The 23,322-nt window shown below is 38.0% G+C and overlaps 1 protein-coding gene across 1 annotated transcript in view; it reads right to left on the bottom strand.

Moving 5' to 3' along the window:
* AAGAB (alpha and gamma adaptin binding protein) overlaps nt 1-23,322 on the bottom strand; it is a 47,713-nt gene that overhangs the window by 1,083 nt on the left and 23,308 nt on the right. The window contains exons 6-9 of the mRNA XM_054565241.1: nt 6,446-6,528; nt 5,497-5,593; nt 864-968; nt 360-409 (exon numbers count right to left, since the gene is read on the bottom strand). Coding sequence (XP_054421216.1) covers nt 360-409; nt 864-968; nt 5,497-5,593; nt 6,446-6,528 — 335 coding nt within the window. The remainder of the gene's footprint in view (nt 1-359; nt 410-863; nt 969-5,496; nt 5,594-6,445; nt 6,529-23,322) is intronic.

Genomic DNA, 23,322 nt, shown 5'->3' with positions numbered 1-23,322 from the left:
ACACATTCATACAATAGGATACTATAAACCATGTATGTTTCCTGCCAAGAACATGCGTTGCGCTGGTAATAACAAAACAAAACAAAATACCTAAGAGCTTTCCAGCCCAACAGATAGGAAGGCAAACATCCTGAGTCTCAATGAAAAGTTCCATGTCACTCAACATACATTTGAAAAACCTTGGTTTGACTGCACCAACTAAGTTACTATTGTATAAATATTCAGTTAGTTACGTTAAAATCCAATGAAAAGTTCACACGAAGACACTTTCGAAGTAAAAATGTATAATTAATAAGTAAGTGCCATAATTTTAATAGCACTGGACCTTTTGTAGGTAAATACCTGACTGATTGTCTCACCTTTTCTGCATGCAACTTTCTTTGTTCATGAGGAAGCGTCGCAGCCTTGTCTAGGGGGAAAATATATCTTAAGAAATCGTCTAATAGCACAAGAGAATCTGGAGCGTTTGTATGTTCTAAACACTAGAAGATGGGAGATGGGTTTCAAAGACATGTTTATGGTGTAGTCATTATAGCTGTTAGGAAGTTTAAGTCTTCCAAATTCTCCAGATGGGAATGATGTGAGTAAATTGGTAGGGATCTCACTGATTCCATTTTAATGAGACACACTGAAAGAAACAGAGGCAAGAGAAGAAGGGAAAATAAGAGGAAAGAGAATAAAGGAAGAGGAACATTTTCCTCAGGGAATTTTTACCACCATAGAACGGCACAGACTCCCAGTAGCTAAGTTTCTCAAGGTAGCTGAGACCAGAGCATAGAATCTAATCAACAGAATAAAATGCTACTATATAAAACTAAGGAGTATCAATATGGGAACATGTTAGACACAATGGGTCCGATTACCTTTCATTTCCTTTAACTTTGAAAACAGTCTTTCAAAATTCTCCAAATCTCCACCGCCCGTAGTAAGACTGGCTAATTCTTGAATATCCAGATCTAACATGGGATCTGAAATAAGGATTTGTCACATTGTCACACGTTATTTATACATGTGCTAAACACACAGAATCCCCTAAGGCAGTCAAACCTGGCTTTGATGGAAGCCAAAACAAATGAGTACCGTGTACCAGCTTCACAGCTCACAGTACTTGACCCTGTTTGGATACTAGTGGGTCCTCACAAATGAACAGTTACAACATTAAAATGAGGCAAGGCATACCGTTTCCATTTTAGAGATGAGAAAACTAGAGCTCTGTGCCGAAGTGACCTGCTGAAGGTCATAGCTAATAAGTGTGACCTTGGATTTGGACTTAAGACATTTCCAACTCTATAGGCCACACTCTCCACTAATGTACACTGATTCAGCAATAAATACCTGCAATTTATACCATATTTTATTGTACATCAAATATTTCACATCTATTACTGACAGCCATATAAGGTGGTTAGGACAGATATCACTGTCCACAATTTACACATGAAGAAACCTGGGTTTAAAAATGACTCATTTAAAATTACAACCATTCAGAAGTAAACCTAATTTAAATTCCTGTTCTCTGCTACAAATCTTTTACTATTTCCACCGTAGCATGTTGTCTCATTATCAAAGTTTGTTTTTAATCAGAATTTTAACTCATCCTCCACTCCAGGCTGACCACTTCTAGGATGTCCTCCCTGGCCATCCCAGCGCACAGGTCTCCTTCCTTTGGATTCGTCCCACACTTAATGTTTACGAAACTGTCTTGGCACTGGCATGTGCTAGTTTGTATTCTGACACCTCTCCCCCATTACTGTAATAGCTACTACTACAGTAAGAGAGTTTACTTTGTGTCTGCACCACTTTACACCGTTCCATTTCATTTTTGCCACAGCGTTGTAAGGAAAGATTTGTTAACCCCTATTTTACAGAAGGGGAAACCAAGGCCCATGGAGGCTAAATAATTTATTTAAGGTCATCTCAGTACTAGTGGTAGAGCCATGATTTGGACACAGTTGTCCAAGACTCAAGCATACAACCTTAACCATTACATTAGGCCTATCTCCACATTGTTAGACTGTAAGCTCCTTGAAGTCAAAGATGGTAACTTAAAATTCTTTGCATCTACTACAATGTCATATAGATAATTTGGTGTCAAAATACATTTTGGTTAATAAATTGGCTTTAGTTCAATGGGCATGTCATGTTGGCAGTTGGCATACAGGGTTACAGATAAAAATTTGTGCCCTGGCTGGTGTGGCTCAATGGATTGAGTGCTAGCCTATGAACCAAAGGGTCACCGGTTCAATTCCCAGTCAGGGCACATGTCTGGGTTATGGGACAGGTCCTCGGTAGCGGGTGTGCAAGAAGCAACCACACATTGATGTTTCTCTCCCTCTCTTTCTCTCTCCCTTTCCCTCTGTCTAAAAATAAATAAATAAATAAATAATCTTTTAAAAAATTTGAGATTGAACTGTGTACATGATAACTGAAATGCAAACATGGATAGAATCACTTCATGCTTAAATATGGATTTGGAAGAGGAGTTTAAGTGGAGCATTGAGGAATGACAATATTTAAAGACTAGGTAAAAAAGGGTTGTAAAGAAAGGAGGAAAACATGAAGTGTTTTACCTCTGTTGGTTTGGTTTTATTTTTTTTTAAATTTTTGAAATAACTTTAGTCTTACAAACAAGTTACAAAAATAGTATATGCCCTTCACCCACCTTCTCTTAATGTTAACATTTTATATAACCACATTATAAACATCAGGAAGTTAACAATGGTGTAGTGCTATCAACTAAACTACAGACTTCATTCAAACTTCATCAGCTTTTCCACTAAAATCTTTTTCTCTGTTCCAGGATCCTACACAGCATTGTGCTGTCAAATCTCCTTAATCTTCTGCAGTTTGTGATAGTTCTTTGGTCTTTCCTCATCTTTTACTAATTAAATACTTTTGAAGAGTCCTGGTCAGTTATTTTGTGTAATGTCCCTCAATTTGGGTTTGTCTAATGTTTTCTTATTATTATATTGAGGTTATTTGCTTTTGGCAAAAACAGAATGAAAGTGAGTGCCCATTCAGTGCATATCAGGGGAAGAGGATGTCAATATGTCTTATTACTGGTAAGATAATCTTCATCACTTGAAGCTGTATCTGCCAGGTTCTTCTGGTAAAAAGTTACTAATTTCCCCTTTTAATAAATAAATATCTTTTAGACTATGCAAACATCCTGTTTCTTCTCAAATTTTCATCTACTAACTTCAATACCCATCAGTGGATCTGGCCTGCAACAACTATTACTGTGGTGTGTCACTCATGGTGACTCTCTATTGCCCTCATTCGTTCTATACTCACTAATTGGAATTATTCTGTAAGGAGAAGCAGCCCTTCCTTTCCCAGTTGTTGCTTTGTCGATTCAATTATTTATCTATATTAGTATGTTTACATGAATAGTTACTTTATTCCATGGCTATAACCCAATACTGTATTAATTTATTTTGATGGTCAAATTATTTCGTCTTTATCTCTTTCAGGTTGGTTCCTCTGCCTTTTCTGGTACCATGAGATGCTCCAGGTTTACCCTGTTTTTCTGCTCCAGCCCTGGAATCATCACTTCTCCAAGTAGCCCTAGTACCTTTTTTGGAGAACAGTGTTTAGAAACCAAGACCCAAGTGCTAAGTGTGTCCCTTGCTACTGCAGCACTGTTGCTTCTAGGCCCTCTCAGTGGACAGACCTAGGAAATATACATATGCACTAACACATGCATACACACATCTGTATTTTTCTATTGCTCTAACCACACACTTTTATAAACCATGTGTTCATACTGATACCTTCAATTTCAGTCTATTACCAAAAGGTTCATCCTAGCCTTCCTTCTCCTTATTTGCAACTTCTTTCTCTGACAGTAAGAAAACCTAGCTATTTTTACACTATATTTTCTTAATTTTTCAACCATAATATATGTAAATACATATAATTTCAGAATTTCTAACCTATATTCCTATGAAAATCAAATTTATTAAGTGAAGTACAGTATTTTTTTATCAATTCTTTTTTTTTTTAGCCTTATGATATCCAGTGAGAATCCTGTTTTCCCAAATTACTTAGGTTAGTTCTTGTCTTTACTACCTTCTTCAGCGTGGTTAATGGTTTGTTTTCATAAACGGGACTTTGGCAGCTTTAAAAGCCAGCTGAAACTAATATAATATTGTATGTCAATTATACCTCAATTTAAAAAATCCTAGAGAAAGGATTCAACTGAAATGACAAGACTGATCTTAAACTACAGAGAAAAAGATTATATATATTTTTCTTCTTACCATGTTACTATAAACAATCACTGAGTTTTCTATATGTATTGTCTTATTATCAAGGAAAAAATGCTTTTAAAAATTTATTACTGCACAGGGACCCTCCTGGCATAAAAAGAAAGTAGAGATGCCCATAGTTCCTTAACAAAACAGAACTTATAATTAAAGTTCCTCGGCTTTCTGGCTTTTGGGCAACAAACTGGATTCTAGTTTCAGTTCCAGGACCTTCTTTTTAGTACCTCTGGATGAATTACTGAACTGCTCTGGGCCTCAGTCATTTCCGTAAAATAACTTCTCTACCTATCTTCATTATCAAACAAGAAAGTGGATATAAAAAACTTTAAAAGGATGTGAAAGGGCTTACAGAGTTGTATTATTCTTGTTATCATCAATTCTGACTACTGTTGACTACTGGGTTAGCCAAAAAGTTCCATATGTTGGCTCTGGTAGCACTTAGTTGTCTTTAACTCATTCAAAACAATTTTGTTAGACTGTACCGCGGCAGCTGCCATATTAGTGTGCATTTAAAAAAACATCAAAATTGTTGAATTTTTGTGTAGCCATTTTAATACTGAATATGGAAGAAAATATGCAATGTTTTTGGCATATTATGCTTTATTATTTCAAGAAAGATAAAAAATACAACTGAATCACAAAAAATGATTTGTTCAGTGTACTGAGAAGGTGCTGTGACTGATAGAACGTGTCAAATGGTTTGCGAAGTTTTATGCTAGAGATTTCTCACTGGACGATGCTCCATGGTCAGGTAGACCAGCTGAAGTTGATAGCAATCAAACTGAGACATTAATTGAGAACAACCAACGTTCTACCACACAGGAGATAGCCCACATACTCAAAATATCCAAATTAATGAAGTTACTGGTGAAAATGAAAAATGTGTCTTTTATTTTATGGAAAAAACTAAATGGACTTTTTGGCCAACATGATCTTGAAAAAACTGTGGAATATAGATATAGAAAGCTGTTTTACCACCTGGTTCTGTCTGCTTTAGCTAAGATGATCTAAATCAAGATTCTGCTAAGAGAATCAGATAGAAAAATGATACCCACAGATCTGTGATGTATTTATTCTCCCTACTTTTTCTGACAGCCATTGCAAGGCTCCCATTCTCTTCCCTTGTCTATATATAAAGTCAATTTCCCCCTGGATGATTCATTCCCTGATACATTGACTATTTCAAGTTCCACAGAGCTGTCTCTTGGCAGCCAAAGGAGGAACTTACCCACAATGCTATCAACCTGAGCATCTGCTGTGTTAGCTGCACCACCCCGATGATCCAAGAGGGATTCAGTCCTATCTGCTGCTGGCAAACAGGGCTGCTGTTGAGGAAAATACACACAAGCAATAATTCAATAGCAGGCTACTTCAGAACTAAATCCAGAAGGCTCACACTTCCACCCACTGGCTGGCTTTAGAGAGGCAGTAGCAGGAGCTAGAGATAAGGAGATACAGAAGAAGGTTCAACATCACATAAAAAAAATAAAACAGCTAAAAATTCACTAACTCAGGAGTATTTTTTCTCAAGGAAAAATTAGAAAGGGCCATGATTTGGCTACTGACTATTAAAACGTAGTGTTTGTTTTGTTTAAGATCCATGTTTTATATGAAATGTGAAAATGAACAGGACCCTAACACAAACAGCTCAGACTGATGAAAAAGACGCCTGGAAAGACAATGTGGCACCATCTAATGTGTCCTTGGTTCCAGCATGTTGACCAAGGTAAATATGAACTAAAGTCCTTAAGGACAAAGTGCTGAGATCAGTCTAATAAGTTCCTTGAGGGCAAGGATCTTGCCTCAGATTTGTACAGAGCCTTGTACATGGCAAGTACTGAAAAAGAACCATGATTTTATTTTATATTTTAAGACCTGGAGTTAACTTTATGTCTAAAGGAAACCCTATCACTTTTTCAAAAATAATCTAGCAAGAAAACATGAAACAACCCAAATTGCAAACATCTTGAAAGGGCTCACTGATCTGATGCTAAAGCACCCTTCTCTCAATAGGTACCAGGCACAAGAGGACTGTTTTAGGTTCTCCTTTTATCTACTTTTAATATTCTCTGCCACTTCTTAAATGGAAAGAAAAAAAAGATAAATGGTGTAAAAATTCATAATTACGAGGAGAAATTAAAGCTACAGAGGAGAAAAGATCAAGGAAGAATCTTTACCTCTGAGTGACAGGTGTCTGCTGACCCAATGCTATGATTTGCTCCAGTCAATGAACTAAGAAGGTTAAAGCCTTGGTTCCTATCTGAAAAGAAAAAAATACAATCACTGAAATTTTTTAATTTACATTTTAAATTGTGAAAATGACTGTGATGTTAAAACTACAGCTATTTTCTCCTTATAAAAGTTCTAACTATAAAACATAGTTACTACCATTTACCATACTCTCTAAATCCTGAATAATTTTCAAAAATCAGAGTATTAGTCCAGGTCAAACATAATTGCAGGACCATTATAACAAATAAAAGGCCACTCAGTTCTGTGTGCAAAGATTAATGGCACTGATGTTTTAATAGTTACTATGAACTAATAATATTCTAGTGTTTTAAACTGAAGAACATGCAAGATTTTTTGAAATAAAGCTCTAATTTTGATATACAAAGTCTGTCTGGAAAAAGTCCAGCCATTGTTAATGTAATGAGAATAGTTTGCACAACATCCATGTAACCTGGCAGCCAAGGAGAGTGGGCTGAAATGGGCATACATGAACAATGAAGACTTCACTGTACTAGTCAGTGGGGGCAGTAGACGTTGAGTGAACATGTGTACTGTGTGGCCATTGCATTCAAAATCAGCAAGTAGAGCAACAAATCTGCATAAAATTTTGTGTTAAACTTGAACATTCCTCTACAGAAACTATTTGGATGACTCAGAAGGGCACAGCTATGGGTCCCTGGTAACTGGCAGCCTCGTCACAACAATGTGCCTGCTCATGTGTCACTTCTTGTGCAGTATCTTTTTTTTTTTTTTTTTTTTTTGCAAAACATCAAATCATCCAGGTAACTGAGCCCCCCTACAGTCCAGATGTGGCGCCCTGTGACTTCTGGCTTTTCCCAAAATGAAAATCACCTCTGAAAAGGGACGAGACTTCAGACCACTGATGAGACTCAGGAAAACATGATGGGGCAGCTGATGACGACTGGGAGAACCAACTGTGTGAGGTCCCAAGGTGCCTACTTTGAAGGGGACTGAGGTGTCATTGTCCTAGGTACAATGACTGTTATATATTGTATTTCTTCAAAAAATGTCTCTATTTTCCATTATTACTTGGCTGAATACATTCTGGACAGACCTTGTAAATGGGCCACTTTCAGTTAAGGTTCCCAATACTCTCAATATTTCTATTTACAACTGAGGACAAATCTAGAGCAGAACATCTAGAATTGATGAAAGTACAGGTCGCAGCCCTGATCTGATAATGTTGCTATTCCCTAAAATCACCTGGACACTTGTTAAAATTACCCCAGTATTCAGTAGGCAGTACGCCCCATACTTTAGACTGAGGCAGAACCTCTGAGATAGAGGGCAAGGAATCGGAACCTTTACCGAGTACTATAGGACAGTTTTAGGATCAGGGAAACTGAAAACAAAACCTAACAAAACACTGTGGCCGAGTAGAACATGAAACCCACATTTCAAAAATCTAACAGCAGAGAAGTCAAAATACTCTCTCAAAAAGACAACCTCCTGCCACCTCGCCTTTCCTCTCCCTCTCTCTTCCAGAACCCAGTCTCACTTCTCTTTAAACCACCAACAAACTCCCTCTGCCCTCTTCCCTACCACGTGAAACCTCTTGTCAGGCGCTCAGTCACACAGAGGTATCAAAGAGAATCACTCGCAGTCTCAGTCCTGTTTCCTTTTGCCTGGGGGAGATCTGCCTTTTAAAAGCCCATCTGTGGCAGCCCGGGGCCGGGCCGGAGCTGCAGCCTGCTCCAGTCCGACCTCTCACCACGTTAGCAGCAGCCTAGCCTCCCTGCTGCGTGTGGTTATCAACCCAGTACCTAAGCTTTCAGTTCAGAAAGCCTGCCACTGCCCAGCTGCTTTTCCTGCTGTGCAACCTCAACTGTGGCAGCAGGGCCACAGGTGCATGTACACTCCTGGAGTCCCGTTTCACTTCCTCACCCAACTTGCTCACTCTGCGAGGAACTCTCCAGGCCAAATGCCTGGGTGTGTCCCACCCAAGGAGCAGGCACTGAGGTTTTTCACTGAGGTGGGCCAAGGAGGTTCAGTGGCTGAGAAGCAAATGCATGTGGTGTCCCACAATGATGGTTTCACAGGGGCTGGGGAGGTTAATTCAAACATTAATATAGTTCTTTTCTTTTTGGTCAATGTGCTCTAGACTTTACAGCAGTTGTATGCTACTATACAATACTCAGACAGGGATTTCACATTTCATGAGGATACATGAGAGCTTTTATAAAATACTTTAGGTTCTTTGAACAAAAGGCATTACCTGAGTAATAGAGTACTGCTGTAAGAGAGCACTTACTTCTATTACTGGAAATAACTTGGATTTAGGGTAATTTTCAAGTCCAATTGACAAATCTTTCCATATTCCAATTCCACAGCTTATGTTTTTCCTCTGTAAGGCATTACCTAAACTTGGCAGGCCCAACTACAATCCATGAAGAATAATGCAATAATGTCAGCTTGGGCACATTATTAGACCAAAGCAGCCTATTTAAAATGCCTCATTCTTTACAGCGGCTGCCTCCAAGGAGGCGACTGGGATGGACAGCAGTTAGGGAGAGCTAGACTCGTCACTGTACACTGTAAAGCTTTGTGTATCCTTTTCATTTCATGTTCATATATTTGCTTACTCAAAGAGATTTGGTTTTTTTTAATTATTTATGCTATTAGTTCTGCTTTTTTTCCAAAAAGATTTGTTTTTAATTTAATGATTATGTGCTAAGCATATTTTACCACAATAAAAAAAAATGCCCCAATTTTTCAAAATTATGAAAAAGCCAAAATAATAGGAAGAGAACTGGGCTCATTCAGAAAGTCTGGATTTCATTCCTGGCTCTGCCTATCAGTGCAACCCTTGACAAATTAATCAATCTTTCTGTGCCTTATTTTCTGTCCTGTAAAATAAGAAAGTTGCTATACATTGTTGTTAAAATCTATTCTGCTCCAGAAGTTTGGAATTTTATAAAGTAAAGGAGTATTCTTTATCTTCTCTTAACAGTAAGTCTGAGTAATCTGGGATTCCATATTTTAAAAAATTACCTAATAGAAAAACAGGAACCTTAAATTTCAGAATCTTTTTAAGGTTCACAGATGACCGAGTTTATAATCAGGTTTTGGGCTAATTAAAGTAAGCTGGAAGGACTTTTGCTTAGTATTTTCTTATAAACAATGAAGGATTTAGTTAACTAACAAGAGAGTTCACTATGTTCCTCCGGCTTGTATTTTAAGGAAGTTAGAAACACATAAATTTTCACAATTAGTAAAACAACTCATTCTTGTTTATCCAAAGTGGACTGCTTGTACATTAATGTTGCTCAAAAATCTTGGATTTTATTTCATAAACTTACAATTTTGAAGAAACTCTCAGTTTTGCTTAGTGCAATGTTTAGCAAAATTCTGCCCATGTGCACCCACTGTAAAACTATCCTTCCTTTAGAAAAGGATTACAAAAATTTTTTCCTTGTAAGGAAAATCCTGGCAGGATTCAGGTCATGGAAATATCATCTCTAGTAAGAAGAATTTATTCCTTTAGCAGATAGTTATTGAAATAAGCTATAGTATCTCTGGTTCTATCGATGCCACAAAATACTAGACAAGGAAGGAATACATTAACCCACCTACTCAACTGATTGTTCTTAAACTTCAGAACTGCAGAAAGAGGAAGCTGTTAAGTAAATTACTCTGAAAGGCATAGTAAGTACATCAAACTCTGGTTTTAAAGACATTTAATTCCGTTTCAGCAGACTAGTAAATTGGCATCGGTAGAACAACAGATAAAAATGACAGTATCATGAAAAAAAAAACCCAGTGGTGCTGATCATTAGCATTAGAATTCTTCCAGGAAGTGTCAGAAACAAAACTATAGTCTCTAGAATAAAGATTTAAAGGAGGAAATTCTCAAACCTTGGGAGGAGCTTTTAACATTTATTTTTTAAACAAAAGTTTAATTTTTTTGAAATATATGAAATTATGTGCACATCTCTTTACAAATAAAAGGCACATTGTTATTTTAGAAACAAAATTTACTTCACATAGCAATTTTGTCATGCATTCCATGAGACATTTAGACTGAAAACCTAGGCAAAAGGGAAATTTTAGTACAGGGGAAGGGCAGTCGTTCTTAAAAAAAGCGTTTTTTTCCTTCTCATTTTTCTGCTCTTCTCTACTATTTAATCAAAGCAATATGATAAGCATATGAATTTGAAGATAAATAAAGGCACGAGTTTGAATCCTAGTTCTACTTACTGTGTGTTCCTACACAAGGTATGCCCTCTCTGTTCTACATTTGTGCAGAGGGTATAATACCACTTACTTTGCAGAACTATTGTAAGGATTAATAACCATAATAGCTTATATTTACCTAGTAGTAACTACAGGGTGGGGCAAAAGTAGGTTTACAGTTGTTCATATGAAAAATACAATAATCAATAATAATAATACAAGAATAAGCTGTTTCACATACTCACAACTGTAAATCCACTTTTGCCCACCCTGTATGTGCAAGTTAACATGCTCAGTACTAAACATACAATGTTTCTTTAATCTTCTCTACAACCAAACTAAGCCTTCTACACATAAATATACACAAATGGAAATCAACATTTATCTCCTTTTGTTTTACAGAAGATTTATTTTATTATTCTTTTTTTACAGAGTAAACTATAACTCAGAGATAAATAACTTGTCCAAGGTCACACAGCTAGAACCTGAACATGAAATCCAGAACTCTGATTCTAAATTCCTAACTCTTTCCATTAAGCCCAGCGCTAACATGTAAAGAACAAAAGTTGAGACAGTCAATGCTTAATATACAAAATACTGGATACGACACAAACTTGGGTCAAATACAAAAAAATGTCTTTTATTCACATATAGTTCTCTTTTATCAGTACTCTTTATTGTATCCCAGGTTTAGACTGCTTTCAAATGAGCTAAGCTCAGGACTGAATCACACACCATTTTACTGCTTCTCATTATCTAACGCCAGCGCAGCCCCATCACTCCTGGAGGCATTAGTCATATAGAATGAGTGGGGCAGCCCTCACTGCCCTTTCGCTGTCTCTTGAGTACATGTAGACAAGGGTTTCTCAATCTCAGCACTACTGACAGTTAAGGCTTTGTTGTATGTATATGGAGGGGGCAGGGAGAGTCCTGTGAATCTCTCCAAATGCCTATAGCACCGTCAAATGTCCCCAGAGTTGGGGATGGGAAAAACACAAAACTACCCCCAATTTGAGAACCACTGATACAGATCTACTAATGAGGACAGGAAATTTTTAGCTAAAATTCTCAGCTTTTAAGTCATTTCTTGAAAATATTTTCAATGGAAAAAGAGAGTAAAAACGTTTAAGAGATTCTACTTTATCTCCTGTCAACATTATAAATATCTTCTTCCTACTCTGGAAGATTTCTCTAGATGATTTTACCTCACAATCACTTCTCCCTCGGTGCCATTTGTTTGTCCTTACTATTCAATTAGGCCTTGAGAGAAATGCTAATATAAATACTTGTCTGAAGTCCATCTGCCATCCTTAATTCTAATTATAAACTCCTTGCACACACAGACAATAGCTAAGGGTTCTTCCACCTCCACAGCTTCCAACATAGCGCTACATATATAGTAGAGATGCTGAACTACCCACTGACAGCCTCAGATGACAAAGGCTGCAAGCATTAGCTAAACAGAGAAGTTTTTACGTCAAACTTATATATACTGCTTACAATATTAAGAATTTCTATGAACACAGCCGCAAAGTATCTTAGATGACCTGTTATATATTTTCTGTGTTCACATTTTCAGCTTTTATTTCTTTAAAGCCACAATTACTTGGCATCATCCTAAGTTCCCATTTTCCCTATGTTTTAAGACCGCTTTACATGCCCTTTCTCTCCCCACAAATTATTTTCTTTTTCACCCACGTGATAAACATGACCAAACTTACCATAACCACAGCTAAGATATTTCAACTTACACAGAGAAACTGTGCCTATTTTTGAATCATATTTTTAAATCACACCATACTATTTACATAAAAACTTATTTTAAGCAGTACTTTGTCAGAAATGATTTCACTAGTATTAAGGAAATAAACCTACACTTTTATATCACATTCCACTTCTGCTTGATAAATTAGAATGTTTTTGAAATAAAAGGAGAACCAATGTATTCTCTTTTACTAACTACTGCTTGAAAAGGGTAAAACTTTGAGGTATGTTATTAAAAACAGCACTTATTTAGAGAAATAGGCGTAAGCACTGTGTCTGGCTCTGGATTCAGGAAAAGCGAATCAGTGCCCTGCCACGACATCTGGGATACCTGCTCCCCAAGTCAGCTGCTGTTGCTGCCCGTCCTTGAGCACAGAATGAACCTAGGCAGGAAGCAATCAGACAATTTTTTCTCTCTTTTTGCTGATTGTAAAAAATACGTTCATTGTAGAAATTTTGGAAAATAGAAAAAAATATAAAGAAGAAAATTAAATCACTAAAGATGCCAATTAATACTTTGGTATGTGTCCTCCTACTCATTTTCCCTACATACGCATGTTCCCAAATTCTTAATAAAGTGAAGTAAACATCAAAATGAGTACGGCCTTTTCCAAAGGTCTTGTAAAGGAAAGCTTTACACTAATTCCAGTAATGCTCTCATTGCTAGGTCCAATCCACAGAGCCTGAAGCACACTCTTGAAAATCCTCAAAGGAATGTTTAGAATCAACTCAAAATATCATTCAGAACCAAGTGAGGGGAATAATTAGAGCAATGAAACTGACTTCACCATGAAGAAAATGACTTTTCTTATAACCAGCTCTAAAAATAATTTCAAAGCAAGACTACCACAAATGTTTTGCAAGGTGGCCGCAGGAGGAGGCTGCAAGGGCCTCCACAGTGACTAATTTGAAGAAATTTCTCACCATTCATTTGCTTATGGACAATCTGGGGCACTGTTTCTTAATACAAAGTCTCTCCATTTTACTCACACATTTATTCCCTTCCAGCTTCTCTAATTTTTTACAATTCCCTCTTCCTCCTTTTCTCTTACAACACAATCACCTTCCCTAAATTATGCCTTCTACACACACAGAAATCAGTATATATCTTACTTATTTGATCACCTAGAAAAAGACAGACCCCACTAGAACCCTCTTCGGTAACCATTCTTTCTCTCACTAATTTGATATTTTATTTTCTATGACATTAAACTCAAGTTTTTAGCCCTGACTGGTGTAGCTCAGTTGGCTGGATGTTGTCTCACAAAGAAAAAGGTCACCTGTTTGATTCCAGGACAGGATACATGCCTAGATTGTGGGTTTGGTCCCTGGTTGAGGCACGTGCAAGAGGCAACTGATCTATGTTTTTCTCCCTTTCTCGCTCCCTTCCTCTCTTAAAAAAAAAAAATCAAAATTTTATTTAATCATTTTCTTACTCTCTTTTTTAAAACCAATTTATATTACAGGCACTAACCATCTACTCTCTCAGGAGAGTAGCCCAGGCATCAGGCAGCCAGATATATTGTGTTTTTTGGTACTCATTTCTTGTCACTGCTCAGCACCTCAATTGCAAATGATTCCTTAAACTGGAATCTGTGACTTCTGCCCTGGTATCTTGTTACCAAGTAAATTCAGAAGAACATACATTAATAGATGAATAATTCTTTTTGTTTATAATGGGAAAACACAGAAAACTATCATGAAAGAATTGCTTATACCATAAAAATTCCACTTAATCCTTACCCACCTGCATCACTGGAGATTAAACTATAATAGATAAACACTCTCAGGGCTTTTGAAATTCAATCTCTACAATTATTGTTTACCACTGGGAAACCAAAGTCACAATGCTGTAATATTTGTTTAGTCTAATCCCTCCTTCACTGATTAAAAACAATAAAAGATCACAGAATTTCCCTTCCTTGCCCTTCAGTCAGTGGTGGTATTTGTAAAAAGACTCACTGAACACCCAAGAGCCATGGCTACAGACTAAGCCCCCCATGGCCCTCATCAGTGCTCAGGTGACAAAGCCCAGCATGTGGTTCTTGGGGTAAATTAAACTGATACTTTATAAACAAGGACATTGTGTACAATACTACCCTCCTCCGCGAAACAGTGGCAGCGACGTTTGAAAAACAAAACAACACATCGGACTTCTACTAACCATCTTCTTTTCTTAGCCCTTAAAACCAAGTCTTACTTACCTAGTGTCTCCTGCATTCAAGGCATAGTACAGAGCATGATGCCTAGGTCTCCTAATGATAATACTCTGCAGCTAGGCTTTCATACGTACCAAATGGAAAGAGAAGGCACTCTCACTGCAGACCAAGAGTGGAAGAATCAACTTTTAAAATATATCACATTTGGCATAAAGCACTGACCCACAGTTTCTCCTTTCATGGTGATAATAATGGGACATTGTGAGGTTATGTAAGATAGAACCAAACAGTAGGTCTCCACAGCCATAAGCCCGGCTGTGACAGCGGCTGAGGGTAACTCAACTAGGCAGATGAGTTTTTCTCCACACCCCTTTTCTTGAGCCAAGGCTAGACTTTCAGGTCTAGGAAATGCAAGGCAAGACAGCATAGGAAAGGTTATACAGTGTGCAAATTGATGTGGATGGAGATATTGAAAATGCACAGTCCAACTGAAAAGGCCCCAGATCACTTCATTTCCTGGACCACTTTGAAGTCACGTCTTTAATGCATATACTGGAAACTCTGACTTCCCTAGAAGTTTGACATTTACAATGAATACAATGATATCTGGGGATTTCCTCTAAGGCGGAGCTTAGTATATACAACCAGATCCAGTGTTTCTCAACTATTTTCATCAAGGGCCTTAAAGGAAAAATTTGTTCCCTTCTCTACTCATAACCAACATTTCTGACACCAGATGTGTGGGTTTTTCCACACCAAGCAATTCTCCAGTTCTTGGAGGACACCAATTGGGTTTCCTACAATTTAACTCAATTCTGTCGCAGACTTAGCACAGGCTCCCTAGGTTAAGGGCCCTCTACTCTCCCTGCTCCCCTCCTGATGTCGACTTGAGACATCAATTCCAAGTATCAGGTTCTCACCTGTACTTCTGACCAACTGATTATAAATTGGGGTTTCCCACAAAGCCCTTCTCAAGTTTGATAATTTACTACAATGGCTCACAGAACTCAGGAAGTTTACTTACTAGAATAGTAATATATTATAAAAAATATAACTCAGCAACAAACAGCCAGATGTAAGAGATGCATAGAGCAAGGTATCTGGGTACGTCACCCTCCCAGCATCTCACTCCAAACCCCACTGCTTGGGGTTTCCTGGAGGTTCCTTGTGTAGGCAGAATCAATCGCCTTGGTGATCAACTCAGCCTCCAGCCCTTCACCCCACCCAGGAGGTCAGAGCAGGGGGATGAAAGTTTCAAACCCCTAGCAAGCAGCTCCCATCCTGAGAGGCTTTCCAAAAATTAATTAATTAATGTAAACTCAGGCATGGTTGAAAGGGGCTTGTTATTGAATAACAAAAGACACACCTTTCACCTTTATTGCTCTGGAGCTGTTTTAGGAGCCAGGACAAAAACCAAATACTAATTTATTGTACTACAGCAGGAGCTCTGTGACAGAAACTGGAGACACACACTCTCCTCTGGGGCTTTTTAGGCATTTTCTTCCTAATCATGACATGCGCTCCCCACCAAAATATTAATACCAAAGATATACTGTATATATGTTTATATATTGTATGTATAGCTGTGCTTTATACATAAAAAGTAGTATTTTTTCTCCCCCATAGAATCAATTTTCACCCCTTTGGGGGCAATAATGCCCTGTGAAGAATGCATGCTTTAGCTTTAAAATAAGATATTGATAAAGCCAAGAATATAAAACTAGGTTATTATAAGTTAACCCAGAAGTTATGTCCCCATATCAAGAAGATGTATAAATCTCTTTCTAGAATAATAATTTGCCTACAACTATAGTACTATTACCTGTTTGCTTTTACAATGTGAAATCAAGTAACAAAAACATTACTAACTGAGCACCTACTACATACAAATAAGGGTCTTCACTTAACTGATGAGAATAATCTGTTATGATCCTAGATAAAACCATTTAAAATACACTATCTTTCACAAGTAATATTATTTACTACATTAACTATCCAGAAGCCTCATCTGTACTTTGGATTAAATGCAGAAAAATAGGATAGAATTAGTATTAATACCATTTCAGACAGCCTTTAAGAAAGGATTTATTTAAAATTCAATAAGCAAAAAAGTCCAAAATTTCAGATATGATCATTACTTCTAGGCTTACTCATGCCAGAACACCTACACTGATGGGATTCTATAGGGAATCAACTCAATAATTTCCCATGCAGCCTGGGCAAATTATTTAACTGCTCTGTACTCATTTCTTTACCCAGCCAATAATGTAAATCAACACTCTGTAATGGAAAAACACAAAACACTCCTGATCAGGATATCTGCCCTCTGGGTCCACCTTAGCTACTTGAACTCACAGAGCAAATAAAGGCAAGTCACCTCTCTTTTCTGAGGCCTCATTTTCCCATCTGTAAAAGAAAGATGTCATACCAGATGCATTAATGGAGATTCTACTTTCTACAGGCCTCCACCTGGCTAATTCACATACACTAGCATACCAAACAAAACAATGCCCCTTATTAAATTCTATAAAAATCAAGAACATCTAATCCGAGTCAGCCCAGCCAGTACAAAACTTAATAGAAAAAGCACTGCATAGAAAAATATTGGGAAGAAAAACATATTTGCTCTCCAAGATAAGCCTTAAAAGTTTAGGCCACATACACCCCTAACTTCAATTAGGTATAAGTGTCATTCATGGGAACTATTGTAGCCCCTTTGTGAACCATATCTATTTTCTGCTTGGACCATCTTTTAGTGTAATGTATTCCATAAATACATTCCATAAATACCTCCTGCTATGTTCAATAATGCCTTCATTTTATTTGTAATTGGTAAACCATTTAAGCTTTAGAAAATGTCCCTAAATTATAGCAGTCTAGGATTTGGGAAATCAAGTCCATATTTACCCTATTCATACCCTGACTAGAGATTCAAATTAAATCCCTTCTGAGCTTTGGTTTCTCCAAACTTATTACATTAGACAATCTCCATTCTTCCCATCCCCATGACATAAGACCTATTATTACTAATAACTATAACCCCTCCATAGTCCCGATTTCATGCATTCTACACTAACCACCACCTATCTTTCCAGCTCACTCCCTCTCTATACTATCTCAATCCACCTATCCTTCGACTCCACTGGGACCTCAAAACTAACACCTTTTCACTGAACCTCTCCCCACTGATTTCCTCTCTCCCTTTCTTACCCAGCTTAAATTCCATCATCCACCATTATGATTATTCTTTTATGTTCACTATCTAATACCTTCCTCTCTCTTGCTGTGATATCCTTGCTTGGTAAAAGCACAACTGATTACTCCATGCCTACATCCATATAACTGAATGTAGCTGGGGAAAATGCGCACACACCCCCAGCTGTTGCCTGGCTTCACTTTAAATTTACCACACCAAATTTCAACGGGGTCCATTCATACTGTCTGGCAATCATATTTTACTTAGATCCCTAGGTTCATCTACTCTCTCCCCTAGATGACTCACATTTTCTTTTCTCTCTTCAAATTCCAACACTGCTTTCTTCTGCCCTTTCAGTTGATAACAGGGTTCCCTACCTTACTGAGAAAACTGAAGCCAAAGACACTTGCCCAGATTTTCATGCCACATCTCTCCACTCAGCAACATTTGCATCCACATACTCTCTCCCTCTCTGCCTCTTTCCATAGAGGTACTTTCCTCCATCCAAAGCCAATCCCTGCACTTGTAGAGCCCACCCTGCCTCACCTACTCGACATCACTCCATCAATTCTTCCTCTCCTCCTACTTCATCAGTTTTTTGGGTCTTTACTGGATCTTTCTCCTCAGCCAACAAACATGCTGCTCTTGTTCTTGTCTAAATAATAATAATAATAATAATAATAAAAAAACTCAAGCACAGTCCTCTCACCAGCTCCCAACTATTTGCTCATTTTTCATACAAAATTTTTCAGAACAGTAGTTTATAGTCACCATCTCCTGCTATTTTTATTCTCTCAATCTCTCAAACCTACTTCACCAAAGCTGCTCTCTTCAAGGTCACTAATAACCTCCACTTTGCTAAATCCAAAGGTCAATTCTCAGTTTCCATCTTACTTTGCCTATTGGCAGGTCTGGCTTAGCTGACCACGCCTGTCACCTTGCCAGCATTCCACTCTTGCTTCTGGAACTCTGTACTTTTGGTTTTCCTACTTCACGGATCATTCTTTCTCAGTCTCTTTTGCTGGATCCTTCTCCTCTCCCTAGCCTCTTGATGTTGAAATGGGCTGGAGCTGAACCCCTGGTCCTTTTTATTTATTACTCACTCCCTTGGTGATCTCATTCAGGCTCAATATTTTAAATGCCATGCATATGCCAAAGTCCATACATCTATCTAATTATCAGATGGCTATCTGACATCTCCACTTGGAAGTCTAGTAGCCATCTCAGAGTTAATACATCCAAAACTGAATACACTGATATGTTGTTCTGCTCCTCAAAGTCTGCTTCATCTGTAGCTTCCTCACTGCAGTTGATGGCAAACTAGCCTCCAAATTTCTCAGACCCAAATCATGGAGTCCTCCTTGACTGCTATCTTTCTCTCATACCTCACATCTAAAGCATGTCAGGAAATCATGCTGGCTCAACCTCAAACTATAGCCATAACTTAGCCTTTGCTCACCCCTTCCATTGCTACAGTTATGATCTGAACCACCACTATCTCTCACATGGAATACTGCAAGAGCCTCCTAAGAGACCTTCTTGGTTCCTCCCCATCTCCACTATCTATTATCCACAGAGCAACCAGAGTTATCTTTTTGGACCTGAAGTCAGGTCATGTACTCTTCTATGCAAAACACTGCAACAGCTCCCCAGTTGACTCTGAGTAAACGTAAAGTTACTATGATGTCCTACAAACACCCAAATTATAAGGTCTTCCATTATCTCTGCTCCTCTCTCCTCAGGCACAGTGCGCTCTTTGATACTCTTCAAACAGATCAGGCAAGCTTTCACCTTAGGGCCTTTGCTGTAGCTATTCCCTGTACCTGATATGTTCTTCTCCCAGATACCCACATGGAGAAATACCTCGTCTCCTTCCTCAGCTCTCAAGGCCTCAAGAAGACCTACCTTGACCACCCTACTTAATCCTTAACCCTGATTTATTATTTTTCCCATACCATGTATCTTCTAACAGACTAATTACTTGTATTGTCTATTTGCTACTGCCATCTACCATAATAAAAACTCCAAGGACAAAATGTTTTATTAATTTTGTTCATGGATGTATCCCAAGCACACAGACCAATGCCTGGCACACAGTAAGTGCTCAATAAATATTTTTTGAATGAACACTTGAAACTAGATCTTAAATTGTGGACCAGAGATTTGAGGTTGACAGAAGGAAAACTCAACTGGCCCGGAGTCTCAGGTACGTCCTTCAGCAATTAGCAGCTTATAAAGGCTGTATTATTTCTTTCAGATCTCAAGAAGGACTGTTTAATACAAACACTGGTGACCTTTGTTGTGATACCAGTCCAAACTAGAAACAAGGCCAAGGAAGTATGGAAGGCAGAGCCCACTATTTCCCCCTTTGCCTCTAGGCAGCTCTGTACTGGGCACAGTCCTGTCTCCTTTCTCTGGCTCTGTTAGGTCAGGAGTGACTTGCGAACGCTACCTGATTTAGGACTGCAAGAAAGCAAGTCAGTCAGAGAGCTAACGCAGCTTTCAAAATGCCTAGTTTACACCCACGGATTAAGCAGACTTACATGTTAGAACTAGATAACTATCATTTATGTCAATGGTTCTCAACCAGGGCTTGCATTTTTTAATTCCTGAGGTACTTAAAAAAAATACTATAGCTGCCCCTCCCATCTGAGACAAATGGTATGGGTGAGGTCCAGACAGCCTAAGTTTTAACAGCCTCCAGGGTGATTTGAATATGCAGCTAGAGCTAGAGCGGGAAGCCACAGATGGGGATTAACTTCATGGATGATTAGATAAAGAACTGTGGTGTATGTATACGTGTACACCCCCCCCACACACACACAAAGGGGAATACTATTCAGCCATAAAAAGATGAAATGTTACCATGTGTGACATGGATTGATTTTGAAGGTATAATGATAAACAAAATAAGTCAGACAGAAAAAGGACAAAAACCGTATGATTTCACTCATATGTGGAATATAAAACAAAAAGTAACTAACAGAATAAACAAAAAAACCCTCATAGATACAGACAACAGAATGGCGGTTACCAAAGGGGAAGGGGGCAGGGAGGAGGATAATTGGGTAAAGGGTCAAAGAAATCAGACTTCAGATGGTGGGCATGTGACAGATATGAAATTATAATGTTGTACACCTGAATGTTATATGTTACTAATCAATATTACCTCAATAAATTTAATGTAGAAAGAAAGAAAGAAAGAAAGAAAGAAAGGAAGGAAGGAAGGAAGGAAGGAAGGAAGGAAGGAAGGAAGGAAGGAAGGAAGGAAGGAAGGAGGGAGGGAGGGAGGGAGGGAGGGAGGGAAGAAGAGAAGGAATGAAGGAAGGAAGGAAGGAAGGGAGGGAGGGAGGGAGGGAGGGAGGCAGGCAGGCAGGCTGACAGAATGAGATCTGACTACGGTCACACAGCTGAGTAGCAGTGTTGAAACTGGAAGCTCTCATTTCATTCTTTAGAAAAACAGCAATAAAGGAGAAATTTTATTACAGCATAGTAATTTATAAGATACGTAGCTAAATGCCTAAGACTTCAAAATTATAAAGGTCTAAATTCAAACCTGAACTTTGAGTTAATGGCTAATATTAGTGGTTCTCAAACTATGCTACATATTATAATGACTTGGGGATAATTACTTAAATAAGATTTTTTAAATCTCTACGCCCCGGCCTCACCCTATTACCAATTAAATCAGAATCTTTGGGAGTGAGATTCAGGCATCAGTATCTTTGAAAGTTCCCTAGGTATTTCCTGTGTGCAAACAAGTTTGAAAACTGGTGAGTTTTATGACCTTAGGAAAATTACTTGACCTCTTTAAGCCTAACTCGTATGAATACTGTGATTAAGTAAGATAAAGCATGTATGTAAGCAGCTGCTATTAGTATGATTACCATTTCATTGCCTTCTGCCACCACCACACCTTCCACATTACTATCACCATTAATGGTACTTCTTCCTCCCTCAGTTTCTTTTCTCCCTCCTTCTTTTCCTTCCTTCCTTCCTTCTTTCCTTCCTCCCTCCTTCCACCCTCCCTTCCTTCCTTCTTATCGAGATATTCACATATCATAACATTCACTTTTTTAAACATGTAAAATTCAGATGTTCTTAGAATATTCATAAAGTTGTGCAACCATCATCACTATCTAATACCAGAACATTTTAATCACCCCGAAAAGAAACCCTGCACCCAACAGTAACCCCTCCTCCCAGCCCTTCAGAACCACTAATTGACTTTCCATCTCTATGAATTTAACTATTCTGGACATTTCATACAACTGAAATCATAAACTATGTGGCCTTTGTGTCAGGCTTTTTTCACTAGCATAATGTTTTTGAGGTTCATCCATGTTGTAGCACCCATCCATGCCTCATTTTTTTCTAATGGTTGAATATTCCATTGCATGAATATTCCACATTTTATTTTCAGCAATTGTTTCATATTCAGTTGTTTCCACTTTTGGCCATTACGAATAATGCTGCTAGAAAACACTTTTGCACAAGCTTTTGTGTGGATATATGTTTTCAGTTCTCATGGGTATTATACCTACGAGTGAAAATGCTGGGTCATATGGTTTAATTTTTTGAGCAACTTCTACTGTTCCAAAGTGACTGCCATTTTACATTCCCACTAGCAGTATATGAGGGTTCTACTTTCTCCATGTCCTTGCCAACACTTGTGATTGTCTCTCTTTGATTATAGCTAACCTAGTGGGTATGAACTAGTATCTCATTGTGGTTGTGATTTCTCTAGTGACGAACGAAGTTAAAAATCTTTTCATGTGCTTACTGGCCATTTGTGCATCTTCTTCGGAAAAAAGCTATTCAACCCCTTTGCCATTTTTAAATTGGGTTATTTGTCTTTTTATTGAGTTATAAGAGTTCTTTATAGGGGAAGGTCTTGGGGGACAATGCATGAAAGACAGTAAAGGGATTAGCCAAAGAACATATGCATAACACACAGACACAGACGACAGTGTGGTGATGGCCAGGGAGGGGCGGGGCTGGGTAGAGATAGGCAAGGAGGGAGGAATAGGGACATCAGTAATAGTGTCAACAATAAAAAACTAGTCTTTTAAAAAAGAGATTTCTTTATACATTCTAGATACTAGATCCTTACATGGTTTTACAGATACTGAAAGTTACCTCTTCAGCTTCCTAAGTGTCCTTTGAAGAATGTAAGATTTTAATTTTGGTGAAGTCTAATTTACCCATTTTTTCTTTGGTTGTTTGTATATTATTAATTTTTAAGGAAGAGGCTAGAGACAAAAAATTATTAGAATATCCTGTAATCAGATAAGTAGTTCAGACTTACAAGATGCAAAGAGCTGGTCACTGATTTAAATCATGAATTCCTATTTGGGAAACATATCTACTTTATCTTGGTGAAAAGAAGGAAGGAAGCTACTCATTTTAAATTTTTTAAAATTTTTTATTTTAAAAACTTTTTATTGTTCAAATACATTTGTCTCCATTTTCCTGCCACCACCTTCCCCTGCCCCACCCACCTCCACCT

Source organism: Pteronotus mesoamericanus, unplaced genomic scaffold (assembly GCF_021234165.1).
Source record: "Pteronotus mesoamericanus isolate MK-2021 breed Mesoamerican mustached bat unplaced genomic scaffold, CSHL_Meso_final contig_164, whole genome shotgun sequence".
NCBI lineage: Eukaryota > Metazoa > Chordata > Mammalia > Chiroptera > Mormoopidae > Pteronotus > Pteronotus mesoamericanus.
This window is presented reverse-complemented; position numbering and strand designations above follow the sequence as displayed.